This window comes from Delphinus delphis, chromosome 6 (assembly GCF_949987515.2).
Source record: "Delphinus delphis chromosome 6, mDelDel1.2, whole genome shotgun sequence".
NCBI lineage: Eukaryota > Metazoa > Chordata > Mammalia > Artiodactyla > Delphinidae > Delphinus > Delphinus delphis.
The window spans coordinates 98,785,104-98,808,740 of record NC_082688.1 but is presented as its reverse complement, the minus strand read 5'-3'; the positions used below and the strand labels follow the sequence as shown (position 1 = coordinate 98,808,740).

General features: G+C 54.1%; 1 protein-coding gene across 3 annotated transcripts in view; it reads left to right on the top strand.

The window, feature by feature from the left end:
* The window catches only part of GFRA2 (GDNF family receptor alpha 2), a 96,959-nt gene that overhangs the window by 5,088 nt on the left and 68,234 nt on the right, over positions 1–23,637 (top strand). For all 3 annotated transcript variants that reach the window (XM_060013550.1, XM_060013553.1, XM_060013552.1), the window contains exons 2-3: positions 654–968; positions 6,835–6,918. In XM_060013550.1, coding sequence (XP_059869533.1) covers positions 654–968; positions 6,835–6,918 — 399 coding nt within the window. The remainder of the gene's footprint in view (positions 1–653; positions 969–6,834; positions 6,919–23,637) is intronic.

Sequence of the window (23,637 nt, the reverse complement as noted above, 5' to 3'; positions counted from 1 at the left end):
TCATGCTTGTCTCTCCCTGTCTCCTCGGGAAGTCTGGGGACTCAGAATGGGTAGACTGGGGGGTTAGAGGGGCATTTTTGGCCTGCGTGTGACCTTGAGTTGTCATCTCCCTTCTTTGGGCCTCAGTTTCCCCAGGGTAGAATGCAGGGGCTGACTCCGGCCTCTAAGAGGCTGTGGTGGATGGACCTCTGGCTGGACCTGAGGTTGCTGGGAGGAGGTCTGGGTGCTCTGAAAGTGAGATGCCCCCTCGGCCCACCCCAGGAGGCCCTGCAGCCGCCAGCTCTCTGCTGAGGCTGTGGCATCCTTCTCTGGCTTCCTGGCATCTTAGACTGTCTGTGGTCTTGCTGGGGCCTCTGGCTTTCCTGTGCTCCTGGGCCCAGGGCTACGGAGTGGAACCAGAAGAGAGTCTGGTAGGACCAGGGCAGAGGGCAGCTTTTCTCCTTTGGGTCTGAGGAGAGCTGGTGGACTCTTGGGACCCTTTAGCAGCCCTTCCTCCGACCTGCTGTCTGTTGGGGAAGGCAGCCTTGAGTCGGCCTTGCTGTGCCGAGTAGAATGGGTGTGACTTTCCCAGAAGGGCCCAAGCCCCCAGGCCTGCCTCTGGGGTCGGAGACTGCGGCCCTCATTCGTGCTTGTCTTCCCTCCCCACCACCCAGACGAGACCCTCCGCTCTTTGGCCAGCCCTTCCTCCCCGCAGGGCCCCGAGCTTCACGGCTGGCGCCCCCCAGTGGACTGTGTCCGGGCCAATGAGCTGTGCGCGGCCGAATCCAACTGCAGCTCCCGCTACCGCACGCTGCGCCAGTGTCTGGCCGGCCGGGACCGCAACACCATGCTGGCCAACAAGGAGTGCCAGGCGGCCCTGGAGGTGCTGCAGGAGAGCCCGCTGTACGACTGCCGCTGCAAGCGGGGCATGAAGAAGGAGCTGCAGTGCTTGCAGATCTACTGGAGCATCCACCTGGGGCTGACCGAGGGTAAGTCCGCCCGCCGCGATGGGAGGCACGCTGGGGGTGGGGTGATGGGAGGGCCTCCTGGGGCCCAGGTTCAGCGGGAGGGCCTGGTAACGGGGCAGAGTGGCCACAGCTCTCTCTCTCTCTCCACCTTCCTGGGAACCTAGAACCCAGAGCAGGTAGCTGCCCAGCCTAGGAGGGCAGCTGTTGTTGGAGAGACAGACGAAGGAGGAGGTGGGGAGGAGAGACGGTGGGGTGGTGGGAGGGGAAGTGAACCGGGGCTGGTTGGACGGCTGTGTGCAGTGGTGACGAGAGAAGGTGAGGCAAGGGTACCCAGGTGGATGGACAAGTGGGGACAGAGGAGTGAGAAGGGGTAGGCGGCGTGAAGGGGAGCTGTGAGGTCTGCACGAGAGCAACCCAGCCCTTGCCGCTCCCTGCTGCCCCCCTCCTGCCTTCCTGCTCCCAGGAGGCCTGCCCTTCAGGTGGCTTCCTGACCCCGGGCCTGGCCTAGGCACCTTCAACAGAGCTCTGAGCGGCGTGAAGGCGGCAGGTCCCACAGCCCTAGGCAGGCCCGCCTCCAAGGCCCAAGGCAGAACCTGTAAGCCTTTCCCCGGACAGCCACCTTCCCCATTTCCTCCCCCTCCAGACTGGGGTGTGGAGGATTTGCTGGCCACCGGGGTCAGGCATTCACTTATTAATGCAGCAACTGTTTATTGAGAGTTTACCAGCTGCTAGGCATTGTGGCAACAGTTGAGAACAGCTGAGGCAGCCTCTGCCTTCATGGAGCTCATGGTCGGGGGGGATGCTGAGAAGTTATTTGGTGACAGTTATCTGTTATTTGGTGATGTGAGTGGAAAGCACTGGGTGCTGAGGCATCACTGAGCAGGGGCATCAAACCCCTTCTTACAAAATCTAAAGTGCCTTCCTGGAAGAGGCAGCCCCCAAGCTGAGATTCAAGAACGAGCTGCAGTTACCTGGTGAAGGTGTATGGGGAGAGTATGGGAGGTGGAGGGAGAGCTTGGGCAAAGGCCTGCGGGTAACTCAGGTTAGCGGAACTCGCTTACAGACCTTCAAGTAACTCAGTGTGGTAGAGGCGGGTGGAAGTGGGGATGGGGGAGGAGAGATGGGAGGGGTACGGATCTGGTGGGCAGCACCCCTGGAAGGTTTTACACGATGGATATGTGCTTCAGGACAAAGTTCATGTGGTTCCAATGAAGAGAGTAGATGGGAGAGACTGTTCGGAGGCCACTGCTGGGATACAGGCCAGGAATGCTGGCGGCTGAATGAGGACAGTGGCAGGAAAGAAGGATCTAAGAGCTGTCCAGGAGGCAGAAGCAACAGGTCTTGGGGAAGGGTCAGAGGAGTCGGGGGGCCCCCAGTTTTCGGTCTTGGGCAGCTGGGTGCGTGATGGGGCTGGTCACAGTGAAGGTATTGAGTGGGGGGAGGGCTGGGAGATATGAATTTGTTCTGGGGTGTGTGCCTCTCATTGGCCCCACCCTACAGACAGCTGGGCACGCAGGGCTGGGGGTCACGTGAGGAAGAGCGACTGGACATAGGGATTTAGAAGTCGCCAGCAGACTGCAGGTGGTAACTGGGGCCGAGGGAGTGGGTGCAGTCACATTGGGAGGAGGTCAGGGACAGAGCCCCCAGGACCACTGCCATTTAAAGATGGGCTGCAAGGATGACTGAGGAGGCTCTGGGGGTGAGGTAAGAGGGACAGTAGGATACCTCGGGAGGGGCTCACTCTCAGAGGAAGGAGGGTCACCAGCCTCTAAGACTTTAGGCCCAGCAGGAGAGGGGTTTTCGGAAAGGGTCCCTGATGCCCTTGGGGTGAGCGCCTTAGGTGGCTGGGAGCAAAAGCCTGCTTAGGGGGTGCCTGGGAGCCGGGGAGAGGGGAATGATGACTGTGGCCAACTTCTTGAATTTTGGTGTGAAGATGGGAGAAGAACAAAGGATGACTTTTTTTTTTAAAGATGCGAGAGTCGAGCAGTGTAAATTCTAAAGTAGGATAGTAGTGCTGGAGAGGCTGAGGTGAAGAAGAGAGAGGGGTGCTCTGTGGATCTGTGCCCTTGGGGGCGGGGAGGCGTCAGCCTAGGGGCAGCAGCGCCTCCAGCTGTTGGAGGGGGAGGAGGAAACTGGGCCCAGGGGTGGGGCCTGGATATCGAGAGGTTCCTGAGCAGTGGCCCCGAGGGTTCCAATGTGCCCTGAAAATAGGAATAAGCGGGCATGGAATTATTAATAGTGTTACCACCATTAGTAACAAAGTAATTCCTCATGAATCGGGTGGTCACTTCTTCCGTTGCTAGCAATGCTGGAGTCCTAGAACTAGAAGTTAGCAAAGAGAGGGAGCCGGCCACAGAGACGGGCACTCTGTTCTCCGTGAGACAAGGAGCCGTGTCCTCGCCCACCACACCAGCTGACTCTGTGCCCAGAACATTAAAGGCCCCGATTCAGCCTGCTGGGTTGTTTAGGTTTTTGCTTTCTTTCCGACAGCCTTCGGTTTCAGCCCGAGGGGGATTGGGCAGAAGGTGGGTGGGCTTCCTGTGGGTGCAGGATGGACAGGAAAGGGATGGAAGAGCTGCCGGTTAGAGAGTTGGGCGGGCCGCCTGAGAACCTTCCCATCGGACTGGCTCCGTGGGCACCGCATCAGGGCTCCGGGGACCTTGCTCGGAGCCGGGACGATGAGGCAGTTTGATGATAACAAGAAGCATAATGTGCATTTTATGCTGCCTCCTGCTGTGTCTTCAAGGCCCTTTCAATCCAGGAGGGCCTGACTGTAAACTCTCCCCGTTCCAAGGCTTGAGATGGCTTGTTGGTTCATTTACTCAACAAATATCTGTTAAGCATCTACTGTGTGCTTCAGAGGGTGAAAGCACTGGGGAAGCCGTGGTCCCTGTGCTGGTGTGTACTGGCGGAGGGACCCTTCCCCTGGTCCCACTCTAGAAAGGCAGACCCCTGCTTTTCTCCTTCCTCAGAGCCCTGGCCCCCACCCCTTGCAGATTGCACAGTCCCCTCCCCCTGGGTCTTGGGGCTAGAGGTGGTTTCCATCCAGGGCTGACCGGAGGAACCCAGAGGCTTTTTAACAGCAGGTGGTGTTCCTCTGAGGGACAGGATCTTCCTGAGAGGGGGCATTTCCCGGTGTGGGGTGAATGGTCTCCTGGGGAGGCTACAGGCACACCCTCCCTATTCCTTAAGACTCTTAGTAACTTGGCTTGGGCCGGGGTGGGGGGATCGCGGAGAGGAGAGACCCATGTGGGTTTGCACTTAGATTCTGCCTTCTCCTGCTGCGATTCCCCGGAGACTCGGCTCCACCTTCTGCCTCTACCTGAGGCTGAGCTCGCGGTGCAGACTGAGGCTCTCAGCGTGTGGGCAGAGCCGGCGGTGGCAGGATCGTGGCCTCTGCCAGGCTCCTAGACAGTCCCAACCGCAAAGGGCCTCGGGATCATTCTGGCGGGGAAGCTGAGATGCAGGGAGGCGAGCCGGGGGCTTCCCAGGGCACACAGCAAGCAGCTGGTGGGACCAGGCCCCCGACTCCTTATCCGGACCCCTTTCCACTGCCCTGGGGGAGAGCTGTGGCCTTGGGCCCGTCTTCCCCTCTGCCATCACCACCCCCGTAACCACCAGTATTTACACGGTGGGGCTGTCACTGTTGGCTGCCCAGGGGACCAGGCTTCTTGCCTTCTCCAAAGGCGATGCTGAAGTTCAGGGTCATCCTGGTCCTGCCAACGTGAAGCGCCGAGGCCTCTCCTACGTGTCCTCTCCCAGGTCGTGGCCCCGGAATCTGGCATCCTGCATTTGGCTTCAGTCTGGCTGCCAGGCAGGTCTCGGGTTTCCTGCTGGTGAATTCCGCTGCAGGAGCAGGAGATGGAAGTTGAGTTAAATAGGACGGGCCCCTCCCACGCGGTCATGGAAGAGGCTCTTTTCCCCCAGAGATCCATCCCCTGTCGCCTCCTAGTCAATCGTACTAACCATACCCAGGCACGGTGCTATGCCAGATGCGATAGGGACAGACAGACCCTGCTCTGGGGGAGCAGTCCAGCCCACAGAAGGTTGCTCTGTGAAAAGTTAAGCAACAGTAGTACTTGTTTAAGAACAATTTGGTTTCAATAACACTTTTTATTTTTGGAGACAGTATTCATAATGGTTAAGAACTTGGACTCTGGAGCCAACTTCCTGGGTTTGAAACCAGGCTCTGCCACTTACTAGCTGTGTGACCTCGAGCAAGTACCTCAGTGTCTCTGTGCCCCAGTTCCTTATCAGTAAAATAGGGAGAATAATAGTGCCTATCCCCTAGAGAAATTAAGAGGATTAAATGAGTTAGTACATCTGAAGCGCTTCTAATAGTGCTGGCACGAAGGCAGCACAATACAACATCATCTTTATTGCAAAAGTGCTTCCTAAACGCTTGTGCTGTTTGGCTGCAGCAGAGAGCATGGCTGGTAACCCCACCACAGGGAGTTTCTCCAGTGCCGGTGGGTAGAGTGGAGGATGCTGAGATCATGCAGGCCTGCCAGGACCCTGCATGCCCCGGGGGTAGGTGGGATTGGAGACAGGCCTGAAGGAAAGGGTAACCTTTGGATTAGGTCCGTTGGCCGGTACCAGTGGGCACCCCCTGTGCGTAAGGTGCCCTGTGTGCTGGGTGTGGCAGGGCCCAAGGTGCTCCTGTGAGGTACAGTGAAGGGCGGGGCTGCTTCTCCAGGGGGCGTGCTCTTCCTCCACGTCCTCTGGGGGGTCTGTACCCTTCTCTGGGGGGTCTGCCTGGTATAGCAGACAGGTGCCTGGTCCGTGGACCAGCGGAGGGCTGGTTAAGCCTTGAGGGCTAGCCTGTGGGTGACTTTGGGGGCCTGGCTGAACGAGCCCCTTGCAAGCAGATTCCAAGGCTCCTCTTCTGGGGGCCGGCTCCTTCCTGCAGGTGGCCCCCAGGGGTGCTGCCCCACGTGCTGCTCTTTAGGCGGGGGTACTTGCCCATGGCACTGGGCCCCGGGTGGATGGGAAATCAGTGTGTGAGGCTGTGGTCATCATCTGTCTCCCCCGCCCGCTCAACACACACACACACACACACACACACACACACACACACACACACACACACAGTCTGAGTGATTATCCATTGATTTCTCCTCGCCGTCATGTCTCAAGAGGATATTTCCTTTGCTGCCGAGGCATTGGCAGAGGAGGCTGGAGTCCCGCTGAGGTGGTGGTGGGTCTCCAGGGCAGCCTTGTGTCATTTATCTCCTGTCACTCGCTTGCTTGTCTGTTCCCCGAGCCTCTGGTGCACCCCGGAGCCTGGAGGAGAGGGCTGAGAAGCAGCAGGTGGAGGGGAAGACGGGTCGGGAGTCAGTCAAGACAGGAGCCGCAGTCAGGCCTCCACCCAGCAGACCTTCAGCCAGTCAGATTCTCCTGGTGGCATGGTGGGAAGCAAAGGGGAAATCCTGTCCCCTTAAGTCTGGGCAGAGCCAGCCTGGTGTGATGGGAGAGAATGCTGGTGTGAGGCTGGAGTCCAGCTCAAGCTCTGCCATGAGTAGCTGTGTGATCTCAGGCAGGTTGCTTCGCCTCTCTGGGCCACCTCAGAGCCCTCCCCTGTGAAATGAGGAAGTTGTACTCAATGACTGTGGAGGGTCCTCTGGCTTCAGATCCTGGGATTTGTACCTGGCCTTCCACAGGGTTCCAGCTCCCCTGTGCCTTCTTTCCAGAAGCATTCGGAAGTCCTTAGAAGAGGCCGGGACATGCAGAGAGGTCACGAGGGAGATGTATTAGGCAGTTCTGACCTGCTCTGGTTGGAGAGAAGTACCTTGCTCATGTGAAATGTGCGGCATTTCATTCCTAACCTGCCCTGTGCAGCATTTTGGGCAGGATGTGAGCCTGGGCCTGACACGGTTCTCTCTTCTAGGTGAGGAGTTTTATGAAGCCTCACCCTACGAGCCAGTGACCGCCCGCCTCTCGGACATCTTCAGGCTTGCTTCAATCTTCTCAGGTGAGTGGGCTCATGCTGGGGCCTCGCCAGACCTGCTCTGGTCCCCGTGGGTGGTGGATCAGGCCTCGGGGCTTGGCTCAGGTGTCGGCTTGCCAGCAGGTCCCTGAGCGCCTCTGAGCCTGGGGTCTTCATCTGTAAAGAGGGAACCGTAACACCCACCCACAAGGTTGTGTGTGGCATAAAGCATTTAGGGAATTGCCTAGAATGAGCTTGCCGTGCAGGAGATCTTGAATCTGAAACGTGGTATTGCTCTCCCATTTCGTCACCTGTCCTGCCTGGCTGGGTCCTTTCCAGCTGTTCTACTCTGGGCAAGTTACTCGACCTCTCTATGCCTCAGTTTCCTCTCTGGTGCAGAGGGGAGAGTACCTACCTCGTTGGATGGTCATGAGGTCAGAGTGAACCAATGGCTGTCCAGGGCTCAGCATGCTGCCGAGTGCGTGGGAGCCATTAGCCGTGGTTGTCGGCGTTCCTATCATCATCGTCCATTCTGCTCTGAAATTCCCCTCTCCCCTGGGGGCTCTGCTTCTTGAATCCCGCTGAGGAGAGCCTCTGCTCTCTGGCCACTCCTGCCTTGGCCTGCCTGGGGAGTGAGAAGACCCATTTGAGCTCTAGCTTTGCTTGCTGTGGTCTGTGTATAGGAGCCCAGTGAGTTTTTTGGTTCTTTCTTCTTGGCCTTGTTCCCTCTGGCCTTTGGGTGACCCAGGTGACCCAGGGCAGCCTGCCCCTGCTCGGGCACTAGGGAGGACCTTCCAGTTTGGGGAACTCTTGGGGCTGGGATGAGCTTCCTGGAGTCACCAGTGCTGCTTAAAGGGGGCCAGGGTGGGCTTGTTCGCGGGCCCCAGGCCTCAGGCTTCCAGGCACTTTGTGGCAATATGTAACACCTTCCGAAGTTTCTTTTGCTCTAAGCCAGGGTTTCTCAACAGCAACATTATCGACATTGACCTGGGTAATTCTCTCCGTGGCAGGAGCCGTCCTGTGCACTGTAAGATGTTTAGCAGCATCCCTGGCCTCTACCTACTGGACACTAGTAGCAGTCCCCCAAGATGTGACAACCCAGTGTGTCTCCAGACACTGCCAAATGTCCCCTGGGGGCACAGCTGCTGCCAGTTGGGAAGAACTACTCTAGACTGTGAAATGAAAGATTCTCCAGTGAGACCCTAAGCCCTTTCAAATGAAGAACTCTCTAGGACAATGTTTCTCAAACTTTTTCTTGTTTTCATTGTTGCCCCTCTAAGGAGAAAAGTTAATTCTCTCTAACTAGAGAAATACTGTCTTAGTCTGCTTGGGCTGCCATAACAAAAGACCGTAGACTGGATGGCTTAAATGACAGAAGTCTATTATCTCACGGTTCTGGAGGCTGGAAGTCCAAGATCAAGGTCTGGCAGGTTTGGTTTCTGGTGAGGGCTCTCTTCCTGGTTTGCAGACATCAGCCTTCTCACTGTGTCCTCACAGGGTAGGGGTGGGAATGGGTGGGAAGGAAGTGGGGGATTGGAGTGGGGAGATAGAGAGAAGAGAGAGAAGAGAGAGGGGGGTGGAGAGAGAGAGACAGAGAGACAGAGAGAGAGAGAAAGGTCTCTTCCTCTTCTTATAAGGACACTAGTCCTACTGGATTATGGCCCCACCCTTATGACCTCATTTAACCTTAATTACCTCCTAAAAGCCCTATCTTCAAATACAGTCACATCGGGGGTTTAGGGCTTCAGCATATAAGTTTGGGGAGGGGACACAATTTAGTCCATAGTAAATGCCAAGTATTAAAGTTTTGTCAGGTAGGGTTGAGTTTTGGAGGGCCACAAACCATTGTGGTATCTACCTTTTTTTTGCCTACCCAGGAGCCCGTTTTTGCTCCCCTGGGGGTGATACCCTCCTCTCCCATTGAGAAAGCATGCTCTAAGGGATTGAGATAGGATGATACACATGTACTGGTGGGAGAAATCCTGGGCCCCATGAGAAGGGAGGCACTGGCCAAAGGGTGACCATCTGGACATACCTTGGGCCCTGGTGGTGGGCAGGGTTAGTGGTGGATGGTATGGTGACTTCGAAGATGGTCTGTGCATTAAGTGGCCTGCCCTGGGCTCTCATCATCATACCGCACAGTGGGGTGATGGCCGAGGTTCCCATCCTGCCTCTGCCTGTGGCGCTGTGATGGTGCAGTGACAAGCCTTGCCCATCCCACAGGGCTGAACTGGGTGATGGACTGACTGAGGCCCCTCCTAGCACAGACATTCTGATTCTCACATTTCCTGGTTAGTTTTGGGCTACTCCTCTTGAGACAGTGCTAGGGGGCTCCAGCAGATTGAGGAGATGGTTTGTGCGAGGACGCTGTGATGGGGAAAGCCCAGCGGCCCGACATACCCGTTTCCCACCCTACCGTGGGCTCAGGTGCTACTGCCTGGGCGGGAGCCACTGGGTTTACCTCCAGTGAAGAAATGGCTTTGGCTTTTGCCCCCTGAAGGTTAAGGTCAGAGGTCAGCACTCGAGCTCAGGCCCCTGCTGCTTCCTGGACTGACACTAAGTATCTTCCCGGCAGAAAATCTTTCCGTAATGGACTTGAGACTCTGTGGGACAAGGATGTTGACAAGACAAATGAGGAGATTACTGGTCTGCAGCTCACTGAATCAGCATTCTTTACCTGCTGCTCAGATGGAACTGGGCCCCACATGACTGTAGATCTCTGGGCTCTGGGGACCACTCTCCACAGTGAGGGCAAGGCTCCCCCTCATTGCCCCTGCTGACCCCGCTCCACCCAGAGCAGCCCTCGAGTTGCTGCACGGGCGGCTCTATCTGGGGAAACTCTGGTCCATAGCTGGGTGGGGAGGCCCTGGCCCAGCCACAAGAAACCAAGTGAGCCATGGTGGGGAGCACGCAGCTGAAAGAAGGCTGGATGGGGAGCCGGGACCCTGATTCCAGCTCATTCTCTGCCACAGATGAGCTGGTGGTCTTGGGCAGGTCACTTCCCTGCTCCGGACCTTACATTTCTTTTCTGAAGAAGGAGGAGGTGGGCTCAGAGCAGCCTTTTCCCCATTGAGGCGCACAGACAACGGCAGTGTTGTTTGGTATCTAGGAAGAGCAGAGCAGCTTGGAGCTCTGGTGGTCACAGGCCCTTGCCTGGCTGCCCTGCGGGCTGAGGGGTCAATATCTGGGCGCATGTATCACCCGCCCACCTGCGGCTCGCTGCCTGGGAAAGCCTGGTCTGGGGGACCCCAGATCCTGCACTGATGCTCCAGGATGATAGCAATCTGCCCTGCAGGATTGTACGGAGTCCCTCCCCACTTCTACAAACTTACATGTGGCTGTATGATGTCCCCCCCCCCCCCCACCGCCATCTCTGTGTGGAGAGGCTGCGGTGTGGGCCATGGAGGCTCCTCTAGGTCGCACTTCCCCCAGTCGGGGCCCAGGGACTTGGAGAAGGTGCTCTTGTATCTTTGGGGCCGAGTTGCTACCGTCTGAGAATTCGGGGCCTCCTGGAATGTGTTTTCTTCTTTCCTGCTGGCCTGCTCTCTCTGTTGGGCTTCTTCGAAAGCCCAGCTGGGATTCTGTTGGCAAAGAAAGCTGCTGGGACTCCCCCAACACTCTCTGATGCTGAGGCCCTGGGGGAAGGGCAAGTCCTCCCCTCTTGTCTGCTCAGTTCAGAGACAGGCGCTGGGATCAGTGACTGGGTCTGGGATTCCTGGTGTCCAGTTAAGCCCAAGTCCAAGGCCGGGAGGGGAGCAGTCTGACTCTGGCCTGAACAGTGGGGACAGGGCTGTTGGAGGGATCCAGATGTCCTGCCCTAGCGTTATAGATGGGAAGGGAGATTTCACGGAGAAGAAATGAAGTTTGTTAATGAGGTTTGTCCTGTTTCTAGCAATTTAAACTGCCCTTGGAAACAGGAAACGGAGTGTTTCTGGAGGCCTTGTCGGGCCTTTTTGAGCTATAGTGCCTACATTTGTAAAGTGAGAAGGGGATGGCTACTGGTCTGGTTGATACAGAGGAGACCATGAGGATGGATGCAGGCAAAGTGACAGCTATCCCCTCTGCCGAGGACGCTTCTCTAGAGGGGTCCCTTGGGTGGAGTCCCTCCCTCCCCGAGCGCCTGGGACCCCGTGAATACTGAATCCCAGCTGGTCCCATCTGGGAGGCAGGAGAGGATGGAACAAAGTGGAGAGAGGAGAGAAAGGCTTCTTAGGGAAAGAAGAGATGGTTCAGGCAGAGAGAGGTTGTGAGGGGTGATGCGGGCAGTGAGGGAAGGGAACTGCTCCATCCACGTGGGGTGAGACCATCAGAGTGAGGATGAAAGGCCTGGGAGGGCCAGAGAGTGGTTTCCGTCGCCGCTGGGCTGTGCCTCAGGGACTGGGAGAAGCGACAGGCAGGTGGTGTGGGCCGGGCTGTCAGCGAGCGCGGCCTCTGCATTTCTGGTGAGGCTGGGGGCCCCCGGGGCCCTGGGCATCCGTCGCAGGCATTGGAGATACATGGGTGTGGAGCGTATTTTATGCAAACATGTCTTGTCTTTTCTATAGCTGGAGGGGGACTTGGAGATCATCTAAGCTCACCCCTTACCTGACAAAAAGGGAAACTGAGGCCCCAAGGGAAGGGATGGACTAGACCGGGATTCAGTCCTGCTTCTAGCCCTGCTCAGTGCGTACCTCAGGCAGGGGCCTCACCTCTGAGCCCGGGTTTCTTCTTACACAACACGGGACTGATAGCAAAACCTACCTGCCCGGGTTTTGTGAGGACTAAATGAGAACGTGCAGGTAGGTGCCTGGTCCGGTGCCTGGCACGTTGCACTAAAACACGTAGCTTCTTAGAACTGACAGTGGAGTGATTTCTCCAAAGGCCATTGGCCGGCTGGGCTAGGGCCGGCCTGGAGCCTGCATCCGGGAGATGGTTGCATGGCTTTTGGTGACGTGAGGCTGCCTTCCACCCATGCTAGTGCTGGGTGGGGGCTGCAGTGGGAGGTGACGGGGCGATTTGCAGGGGACAGTAGGTCCCTGGGGCTACTGCTGAGCCTCTGTGGCCTTAGCTGCATTGTGACTGGGTGGGGACACAGGGAGGCTGGCGAGAGGCCTGGGCTCGGGCCTTTTGTGGGTTGGAGGAAGAAGCGATGGGTGGCGACAGCCTCAGCTGGCCGCAAGCCTCTGGGGTGGGTCATCTTGCTTGGATGGAGCCAGGAGAGGCCCGGGGATGTTCTAGTTGGAGGCTCCAGTGGTCCCCTTTTTGGGGGCTCAGGAGAGGAGGGAACCCTACCCCTGCCAAGAAGCCTTGCAGATGGCCCCTGAGGGATACTACCCTCCCACTCTGTGCCCTTGCACTTGGCTCTTATTACAGCGCTCACCCTCTGATTGTGGGCGTTGGTCTCTGTGTCACTGCACCCACGCCTCTCTCTGTGTTCCCCTGGGTGTCTAGTGCTGTGCTGTGCTCCTGACCCCATCCATGGAGGATCCGGGACTAGAGGGCGGTTGTGGACTTGGAGGCCTGCTGGTCCTAGTTCGAATCCTGGTCCTGCCCTACCAGCTGGTTGACCACAGGGTGGGTCATTTGACTCTGAACCTCATTTTTCTCATCTGTAAAATGGAGCCCTGTAAGGATGGGTGATGACGTGTGCACGGCTCCCCACAGGGCGCCGGAGCCCAGGAGCACCCTAGGTGGTGGCCACAGGTGATGCTGTCAGGGGCTGGGGGAGCTAGTGGTTTAGTGTGAGCTGTTAGCGCTGCACAAGGGAGGGTGGCTAAGAGGTCCAGGCAAGTCTGAGGCGTCCCGTGTGCGCCGCCTGTCAGGTGGCCCTGAGGCTTAGAGAAGGAAAGGAAAGCTCACGAGGGCTTCGTGGAAGAGGTGGAGCTGGGGCCGGATCTCCGTGTGGTGCAGACGCTACGTAAGATGCTGCTTTGAGAGGCACCAGACCGTGTCCTTACTGGCTTGTGGGGCAGGCGGACACCACTTAGACGCCCACTGGGTGGTTTGTCAATGGTGGTAGAGTAACCCTGAGAGCTCAAGGGAGGCAGCAATAGGCGGTGCCTGGGGGAAATCAGCAGAGTCTCAGAAGAGGAGAGAGTGGGATCTGGGAATGACATTCCCGGCAGCATCATAGCATCATGGCTCGGAGGCCTGGCCAGGCTCAGCAGGAACCGCATACCTTCTGGGCCTGGTGGGCTCAGATGACAGTGACTAGACACCTTGTGGCAGATGAGAGATGGGTGTCTCTGGGATCTCCTTCCTTGGGACTCCTGCCCAGGAAGTCTCCGGGGCAGAGCTCAGTGTGACAGCCTGGCTCTGGGGCTGGGTCTGTGGGGAGGAACTTAGCCCCGGGCTCAAGACTCAGTCCCCTGTGAAGGTTGCCTGAGTGGCCATGTAGGGGCCGGGAGAGGGTCGGGCTTGGCCTAACTCCGCTGGATGCCCAGGGAGCCCCCCTCTCTTCCCTGGCTCCGCTGAGGGGCTGCCGAGCCTTTGTGCCCCCAGCCCCTCCTTCCCTGGGGTTGCTGAGCAGAAGATGGCAAGCAAGGTCCAGCAGGTCGGCTGGTGCCTCTCAGAGACTCGACTCTGAGGCGGCCCCTGTGAGGAGGCGGTGGGGCTTTGGGGACAGAGGGCATGGGAGGAGAGGAGGAAGCAGGCAGCCTGTCTCCCTGCCACCTGCATGGTGGCTTGGGCGATAAACTGCTTATCCTCAGGTTGTCTCCTTGAGCTGAATGCAGAAGCATGTTATTTAAATTTCAAAATCACATTCTTCTTCTAACAGCTGTCAGAGACTCTGAGTGTCAATGAAAATTGGGCCTTAGCTGCAGCTCTGTCACCTCTTACATCCCCCCCTTTCAGGGAGGAACTGTCTGATGGCCCAGGAGAGGGTGTGGGGCAGGAGGAGGGACTATGGGAACAGGGAGAAGTGGGGAGGGCGGGCCAGGTGACCCGTGACCCTGGCCGCGCTGGTCAGCAGTTGGGACCCACAGGAGGATGCCAGTTACTCCATCAGGGGCGCCAAGCGCTTCCCCTCTTCCCTTTCATTTCCTCTTCTCCGTGCCCCCCTCCCCAGGCTCCCCCAGCCAGGAGAAGGATTTGCTCGCAGAAGGCGTGAGCAGGGTGTCGGTGGCTTCATGTTTGGTTGTCTTCATGTCCAAGGAAGAAATTGCGATTAAAAAAAACAACAACCCGGAGAGAACAAAATTTAACCCCAAAGAGAGGCTTTTTAATGGTAGAAGTTGAGGTGCCACGGTTGGGGTGAGGTCTTGGGGGGGAAAGGTATTTCTGGTTCCCTTCAAATAGCATCTTCCCTCTTGCGTGGGAAGAGATATGGGAACATATGTATACGTATAACTGATTCACTTTGTTATAAAGCAGAAACTAACACACCATTGTAAAGCAATTATACTCCAATAAAGATGTAAAAAAAAAAAAAAGAAAAAGAGAAAAAAAATAGCATCTTCTAAGGGCACCTACTTGCTTCCCCTTGGGCGGATAGACAGGCTCTGCCAGCAGCGGGGGTCTGTGTGTGTGTGTGGGCAGTTCTGGGCTGGGTCTGCCAGCTCTTTCCTGGCTCCTGAGGTGGCTCTGCAGGGCTCTGGTCCGCCCGCCCCACCCCGGCCCCACCCAACCCTGGCCCTGCCCCAGGCATGCTCCTCGGGCTTACCCTGAGCCATGCTCACCTTATTTATCTGGGTGGAAGGTAGGATTTGAGTAACTGTTCTGGGAATGCTCCTCCCAACCGATCTGTCAACATGTTCTTTTTTTTTTTTAACACCTTTATTGGAGTATAATTGCTTTACAATGGTGTGCTGGTTTCTGCTGTATAACAAAGTGAATCAGCTATACGTATACATATATCCCCATATCCCCTCCCTCTTCCGTCTCCCTCCCACCCTCCCTATCCCCACCCCTCTAGGTGGTCACAAAGCACTGAGCTGATCTCCCTGTGCTATGGGGCTGCTTCCCACCAGCTATCTATTTTACGTTTGGTAGTGTATATATGTCCGTGCCACTCTCTCACTTCATCCCAGCTTACCCTTCCCCCTCCCCGTGTCCTGAAGTCCATTCTCTACGTCTGTGTCTTTATTCCTGTCCTGCCCCTAGGTTCTTCAAAACCTTTTTTTTTTTTTTTAGATTCCATATATATGTGTTAGCATACGGTATTTATTTTTCTCTTTCTGTCAATGTGTTCTTTTAAGCACATGAGTGTGTAGAGAAAGGAACAGATCTGAATGGGGTCAAGTGTGTATGTGTGTGTAGTGTGTAGGTGGGGAGTATAAGTGTGTGTGGTACGCACATGGGTGGTATGTATGTGTGTGTGTGTTGTGTGTGTGGTGTGTGTATGTGTGTGGTGTGTGTGTGTGTGGTGTGTGTGTGGAGTGTTATATGTGTGTGTGGGGTGGTGTGTGTGTGTGATGTGTGTGTGTGTGGTGTGTGTATGTGTGTGGTGTGTGTGTGTGGAGTGTTATATGTGTGTGTGTGGTGATGTGTGTGTGTGTGTGTGGTGTGTGTGTGTGTGGTGTGTGTGTGGAGTGTTATATGTGTGTGTGGGGTGGTGTGTGTGTGTGATGTGTGTGTGTGTGGTGTGTGTATGTGTGTGGTGTGTGTGTGTGGAGTGTTATATGTGTGTGTGTGGTGATGTGTGTGTGTGTGTGGTGTGTGTGTGTGTGGTGTGTGTGTGTGTGGAGTGTTATATGTGTGTGTGGGGTGGTGTGTGTGTGTGGTGTGTGTATGTGTGTGGTGTGTGTATGTGTGTGGTGTGTGTGTGTGTGGTGTGTGGTGTGTGTGTGTGGAGTGTTATATGTGTGTGTGGGGTGATGTATGTGTGTGGTGTGTGTGTGTGGAGTGTTATATGTGTGTGTGGGGTGATGTATGTGTGTGTGGGGTGATGGATGTGTGTGTGTGTGTGTGTGTGTGTCTGTGTGTGTCGGGTGATGTGTGTTTATGGGTTTTGGCAGTGGCCTCCTTCTGCATGTGGAGAGGGAAGGAGGGGAAGGAGGCAGGGATGGAGAGGCCTGAGTGGGGAAGTGGGGTGTGTGTGGCCCTTCCCTTGGGGAACAAGCGCTGCCCTTGGCCTCTTTCTGACCTCTTCGGGAAGCCCTGGGAACAGTGGTCGGGGTGAATCCTGAGGGATGGAAGGCCATCCTTCTCCTGAGCAACAAAAATTAGCAGACTGAACCTTATGTGTGTGTTTCTCGGCCTCCTGCAGCCTGGAGGTTATGTCATTGGACTCTGGACGCTTAGGTCCTCTCTCTGCAGAAACGGCGTGTGTGTGAGTCCATGCCTCAGATTCACGAGGCATCCCGTGCATGCCATCCCCTGATCTAGGTGCTGAGGATACCTCAGTGGACAAGACAGAGGAGTCTTTTTGCTCTAGTGGAGCTTACGTTCGATTAGCCTAAGACAGAAAAACCACACAAGCCAACAACTACTCAAAAATAAAAAGTAAGATAGTGATGAATGCTAAGCAAGGATTAAAATAGCATGATGGGCAGAGGTGCCTGGTGGCTACTGTGGATTGGAAATGCCAAAGGATGACTCCCGGGAAGTATCCAGCCCTGGGAAGGCCTGGGAATGGCAGAGGGAACAGCTGGGGAAAGGCCCTTAGGTGGGGATGCGGGTGGTGGAGGGCTTAGGGAAGGCCACAGGCTGGGACAGTGATGAGGTGGAGGTGATTTGGGAGGTGGCCACAGAGGAAGGCAGGGGCCAGATCCCTGAGATGCTGCAGGCCGCTTAAGGAGTTTGGGTTTCTTTTTAAGAGTAATGAGAAACCTTTGAGGGTTTTAGATACTAGAGTAGCACTGTGTGATTTATGCTTTGGAAAAGATTGCTCTTGTGCTGTGGGGGAGCGGATCAGGGGCTGGGAGAGTGGCTAAGAACTGTGACAGTGGTCCATGTCCTACGACGGCAGGAGAGGAGAGGACGCGAGGAGCTGGGATCTGTTGTGGGGCTGGAGTTAAGGATGACTCTGCTAATTTAGGCTTGAACACAATGGTGCCACTGTTTACTAGGATGGAGAAGATGAGGGAAGGAGCAGGTTGGGGGTGGGAGCTGAGCTCCAGTGTTCTCTTTCAACCACGTGGGTGTTGAGATGCTAGTTAGACCTCCACCTGGAAATGCCAGGTAGGCAGTCGGATGTAAGTCTGGAGCGCTGGGAGAGGTCAGGTTGATATATAGGTTGAGAATCGTTAGCATATAGATGGTATGTACAGCCGTGGAACCATGAGGTCACCTAGGGAGCATATAGACAGAGAGGGAGGCTGGGGCTCTTCACGCAGAGAGGAAGCGCTAGTAAAGGGGGCTGAGACCAGGGCCAGTGAGGAAAGGGGAGCCAAGTGGCGGGGTGGGGGGGAGGGGAGCTCCACAGGCAGGGAGACGAGTGTGGAAGGGGAGCCCCTGGGCGGGATGCTTGGGAAGAGGAGGAAGGGAGGACAGTGAGCTCAATGGGAGATCATTCTTGAGAGAGGGCAGCGGGGAACGATGGGGTCCGTAGATGACAGTGCCAAGGAGTAGGGGGTGGACTGGTGTCAGGAGTCCCACAGGAGGAGAAATGGCCCGGAAATGACCCTGCGGAGGAAGCAGGACTCCCACCACCTCTGGGCCCGGAGCTGCCCAATGCTCACTTCTTCCCAAATCAGTGTGCTAAATGACCAAATCTCTGATTTTACCAGATTTATGAATCTGCCAAAACTTGATTCCTTTCATCATTTGTAAAACTTTTAGAAATTCACATTTGAATATGGTTTTCATGGCTTCTGAAGATTCTTGCGAATGGTCTTCACTGCTGTGTTTTAAGATATACGCAGTTTTCTGGAATTTAAGCATCAGGAGTTGATGTAGACTTCTTAGAGCAATAAAGTATATTTCATAATCAGTAAAAAAATTTAGCTTACGATTGGTGCTTCCAGTCTTACCTTTATTCATCACACACAAAAAAAAGGCTGACGAAGGATTAAGGTGAACCACATCAATATGAAATGCCTCAATTTTGGTTTTTAATTGTTATAAATTCAGAATTAAAGCTGATAAGCCATTGTGGGAATTGGTATGAGAATGGTAAAAATCTTAAATATAAAAAAAAAGAAATCACGCCAAGACTATATTTAAAAGGACAGAGAGCCTTCAAAAGTGGCTAACAGAGTCGCTTCAAACGTGAAATACTGAAAGAAGTTTTAATTTTTAATCGCTAGAAACACAAAATCAAGACGCATATGCCTTTTGCGGAATTGGAGAAAATTCTGACAGTGCTTAAAATTTGTCAAAATATAAAATGATATTCAAAAGCAATTGATTTTTTTTTTTTTTTTTTTTTGCGGTACGCGGGCCTCTCACTGTTGTGGCCTCTCCCGTTGCGGAGCACAGGCTCCAGACGCGCAGGCTCAGCGGCCATGGCTCACGGGCCCAGCCGCTCCGCGGCATGTGGGATCTTCCCGGACCGGGGCACGAACCCGTGTCCCCTGCATCGGCAGGCAGACTCTCAACCACTGTGCCACCAGGGAAGCCCAGCAACTGATTTTTTTTGAATTGATCTGCCGTGAATTTGCCAGTCATCAAATTGGTGGGTTTTTGGCCTGCTTCCAAAAATGCAGGGGCTCCAGAGAGCGCTGGGGTGGCCGCGTGCTATGTGGGGTGGAGGTGAGGGGAAAGTTCTGACAGAAAGTTGAGGACGTTAGGGAGCCTGGACTAAGACTGCTGGGACCGGTTTGAGGAGGGCGGGCGCCGGAGCAGTGGGGTAAGGGCTGGGCTCCCACTGGGCCCATGGGCCTTGAGTGACAGCAGAGCCCGGGCAGGAGGGCATTTTGGGCTTGGTCGGTCATCTCTCGGGGAAGTTGAGCTTTCACTTCATGCTGGATGGCGTGGGGCTCCCGGACACCAGCCACAGCTCCTGGTGGTGTGGGGGCCCAGAAGTGAGAAAGATCTTTGAGGTCCTGCTCTCTTAGGCTTCTTGGGTAAGCAGAGGGATCTCTGAAGCCCTTCTCTTGCTCACCGACAGGGAGACTGGGAACCCTTTTGGCTCTTGGTATGTGATGCGTGTGGCTGGAGTGACAGGCACATGGGACAGGCCAGTTCTAGCAGGGCGCGTGAAAACGGAGAGATGGAGGGGAGGGTTTTTCTAGCCAGGGAACACATTCTTTTAAAAAAATATTTTTGTACAAATTTTAAAGGTTACTTTCCATTTACAGTTATTATATAATATTGGCTATATTCCCCATGTTGTACAATACATTCTTGAGCCTATCTTTTTTTTTTTTTTGCGGTACGTGGGCCTCTCACTGTTGTGGCCTCTCCCGTTGCGGAGCACAGGCTCCGGATGCGCAGGCTCAATGGCCATGGCTCACGGGCCCAGCCGCTCCGCGGCATGTGGGATCTACCCGGACCGGGGCACGAACCCATGTCCCCTGCATCGGCAGGTGGACTCTCAACCACTGCGCCACCAGGGAAGCCCTTGAGCCTATCTTATACACAACAGTTTGTACCTCTCACTCCCCTATCCTTGTATTGCCCCTCCCCCCCATAACCACTAGTTTGTTCTCTATATCTCTGAGTCTGCTTCTTATTTGTTATATTCGTAGTTTGCTGTATTTTTAAGATTCCACATATAAGTGATATTATACAGTGTTTGTCTTTCTCTGTCTGACTTATTTCACTTGGCTTAATGTCCTCCAAGTCCATCCATGTTACTGCAAATGGCAAAACTTCATTCTTTTTTATGGCTGAGTAGTATTCCATTGTATGTATGTATGTATGTGTGTATATATATATATGTATACACACACACACACACACACACACACACACACACACACCACGTCTTCTTTAGCCACTCATATGTTGATGGTCACTTAGGTTGTTTCCATATCTTGGCAATTATAAACAATGCTGCTATGAACATCGGTACATATATCTTTTCGAATTAGTGTTTTTACTTTTTTTTGGATGTATACCCAGGAGTGGAATTGCTGGATCATATGGTAGTTCTATTTTTAATTTTTTGAGAAACCTCCATACTATTTTCCACAGTGGCTGCACCAATTTACATTCCCACCAACAGCAGGGACCACATTCTTAAACAAACATTTATTGCACATGTGCCATAGGCTGGAAACCGCTTGTGGCATTTGTGTCCACATTATCCCGTGGAATCTTTAGTGCAGTCCTGTGTGTAGGCAGGGTGGGTGTTGTATCTTCATTTTGCAGATGAGTAAAATGAGGCTGAAAGAGGTTGTGTTACCTGTGCACGCTTGCTCTGCTAGTCAGTGCCCCAGCTGGGTCCTCTAACTCCCCAGACATGGCTGGGAGTCCCTGCTCTTAATCACCAGCGCAGTCCCAAGTAGGATGGGCAGGGATGCTCGTGAAGCCTGCAGGGTAAGCCTCAGGCCAAAGGGAAAGTTTCTGTTTGTTACCTTGATTATAATCTCATGTTCACAGGGGAATGTAAGCTCTAGGAAGAGAGGAGTTTTGTCAGTTTTGTTCATTTCTCCAGCAGTGTTCCACATGTAGTGGGTGCTCAGTAATTGACTGTTGTAAAAGTTAATGAATCTTGAGGGAGGGCTGGTCATGGGTGGCCCCACAGGGCAAGAAGCATGGAGGTAATGGTCAGGGTGGCTGCAACCCAGCAGGGGAGACGGGGGCCCCCACGTGGAATCTCTTCTCCTTGCCCCTCCCTCTTCCTCCTCACCCTTCCCGCCTTTCATCCAGCCCTGTTTAGAGTTTGTTTAGTCTACATCTCATTGTTGAGTGCCTCTCTGCTCACCCTTGTGCCCCTAATTATCTGGACTCAGTTGACTGTCCTTCTTTTTGAAACTCTTGTCTTGGTTTCCATGACACCAGCATCTCCAGATTGTCCATCACGTCATGGTCCGCTCCTCCCCAATCTCCACTAAACGATGGCACCTGGAGCTCTGTCCTGACCCACTTCCTCTTCTTCATTGTCATCCTCAACCTCAGCTACCTCATGTAGTTATGTGGCTTTAAATAGCCTCCAATGTCAGTCATGCTCAGTTTTATCACTAGCTCAGACCTCTTTTCTGAACTCCAGACTCATTTATCCTCTTGCCTTTCAACATGTCCATGTGGACATCTCACAGGCATCTCAAACTTCAGTTGAAAACATTCTGTTCTGCCCCTCCTTCTTCTCTCTAAGTTTTTCCTGTTTCACCGAATGATTCCACCATCCGCTGGGTGCTCAGGCCAAAAACCTAGGCGTTTTCCGTGATTTCTCTCCTTCTTCCCTTTCAGTATCCAGCCCATCCTGTTGGCTTTATCTCTAAATTATATGCACAATACGCTCGTTTTTTGACATCTCTGCAGTCACCATTCTCCCCAAGCCTGCTACGGCAACAGCCTGTAACTGGTCTCCTTTTTAGCCCCCTCCCCTTCATGGGAACTCGGTCTTCCATCTGTCAGCCAAAGTACATGAGGTCGGGTGACTCCCATCCTTAAAACCCTCTAAATGCTTTGCATCTTAGAATAAAATCTGAAGTTCTTACCCTGCTCTGCAAGGTCCCACATGATCTCTGCTGACTGTCCCTCTGGCTTCCTCTTCCTCTTCCTTTCATTTTGTTTTGGAAACTCCAGCCACTTTCCCTTCCTTTTGCCTATAAACACACCGAGCTCATGTCTGTCTCAGGACCTCTGTACCTGCTCTTCCTTTTGCTTGGGATTCCCTTACCTTGGATTTTTTTATTTGCATGTTTCACTTCTGCCCTTCATCCTTTCTCAGCTTGGATGTCACCTCCTAGAACAGGCCCTCCCTCATCCCGCGTTCTCTTCTGAATTCTGCTTATTTGATTTTCTTCATAGCGCTTTACATTGCCTTATTTATCTGTTTGTGTGTTTATTACCAGTCTTCCTCTCAATAGAATAAAGGCCTCTGGAGAGCAGGAACTCCGTCTTTTCAGCTCACGGCTGGATTTCTGGGGCATGTGGTCAGCACGTGAAAACAGCCGTTGGCTGACAGCTGTTTGACCTACCGGGATGTGGAGCTGTGCCTCATGAGCCCTGGTGTGTGTGTGCGTGTTGAGGTGTGCACATGCGCTGTTGAGTTTGCAGGGTGGGACAGGGGAGCTCCCTTATTCCCTCCAGCTCGCAGAGTCCTGCAGTGGCGTGTGGGGGGATGGGAGTAGACAGGAGAGTCACAGAACTTCCTAGAAAGCCGTATAGTTCAAAACCTGTCATTTTGGGCTTCCCTGGTGGCGCAGTGGTTAAGAATTCGCCTGCCAATGCAGGGGACACGGGTTTGAGCCCTGGTCCAGGAAGATCCCACGTGCCGTGGAGCAACTAAGCCTGTGTGCCACAACTACTGAGCCTGTGCTCTAGAGCCCGCATGCCACAACTACTGAGCCCACGTGCCACAACTACTGAAGCCCGCGTGCCTAGAGCCCGTGCTCTGCAACAAGACAAGCCACTGCAATGAGAAGCCCGCGCACCACAATGAAGAGTAGCCCCCGCTCGCCACAACTAGAGAAAGCCCGTGCACAGCAACGAAGACCCAACGTAGCCAAAAATAAATAAATAAAATAAATAAATTTATTAAAAAAAAAACCAACTTGTCATTTTTCAGGTGAGGAAATGAGACCCAGAGAGGGTCAGTCTTTGTTGGGGGTTTCACACACTTGGGAGAGATAGAGACAGAATTAGGGCCCAGGTTTCTGACTTCCACTTTAGTGGCCAAGCTGCAGAGCATGGCCTAGGGGCCCAGGGTCAGCTTGAGGGTGGACATGGCCAGAAGCAGGATTAGGGACAAGCGACAAGCGTGGCAGTTTCCTGGAAGGCCAGAAGGAAGAGATGAAAAATTCAAGTCCTATTGCTTTGGAAGCTTTGTGGAAAGGTAAGCATCTTATTTTTGCTCCTCCAGGGAAAGGCCTGCTCTGTGGTTGGAAGGTCTACCTTGATGGGCCTTTCAGTTCGGGGCGGGCGGTGGGGTAGTGAAGCCCCCAGGGGACCTGCTCTGGTGACAGCAGAGGCCCATCAACTCCCTTCTGCTGAGGATGGGTTGGTCGATTGATTGTGGGCTGGATGGGGTGTGTGCGTGTTGGGGGACCAGGCCAGGGGCACCTCTGCTTCTCCTCTGAGCCTCTGGTTCTCCAGCTTTGGAAGGCACCCTCAGAATCATGGGGAGCTTGTGAAATCCAGATTCCTGGGTGCCAGCCACAGAGCTCTCGACTGGGAGGGTCTGGGTGGGACTGAGCATCTGTGGGTAACAGGCAGTTCGAGCGAGTCACAAATGCACCAAAGTTTAAGAACTTCACGTCTAAATCAGTTACTTCCCTTCAAGGGCATGTACACCATTGCCAGAATGGGAAATGGGCATAGGAATAGATATTTGAATAGTAGTGCATTTTAACACGTCTTGGAAAAATTCAGAACTAACATGGATGTTATCATCCAGGACAAATCTAGGTAGGTATTGAAAAATTTAAAAAGTGAGTCTGTTGAAGAAATTTAAACATTTCATTTAATATAAGAATTAAGGGATTTAAAGAAAAAATTAATTAAATATCGGCACAGGTGGTACTGGTAACATGGCCAAAACGATATAGCTGGTACCCGGGTGACTGCGGTTTGGTAAACCTAGCTCTATAAAGGAAAATATTCAAGGATATCATTTTGAAGATTTAAAGACAGATGGTCATTGTCTTGGGGCGGCACCCCAGGAGGGAAGGGGGGAGGTGGGTGAAGCTTGGCTGGGGTGAGGCAGTCCCTCTACAGCTGGTCCCTCCTGGTCCCCAGGGGCTGGAGCTGGGAGGATGAGTCCACGGAGGTTTTGGGAAGTGCCAAGCACGG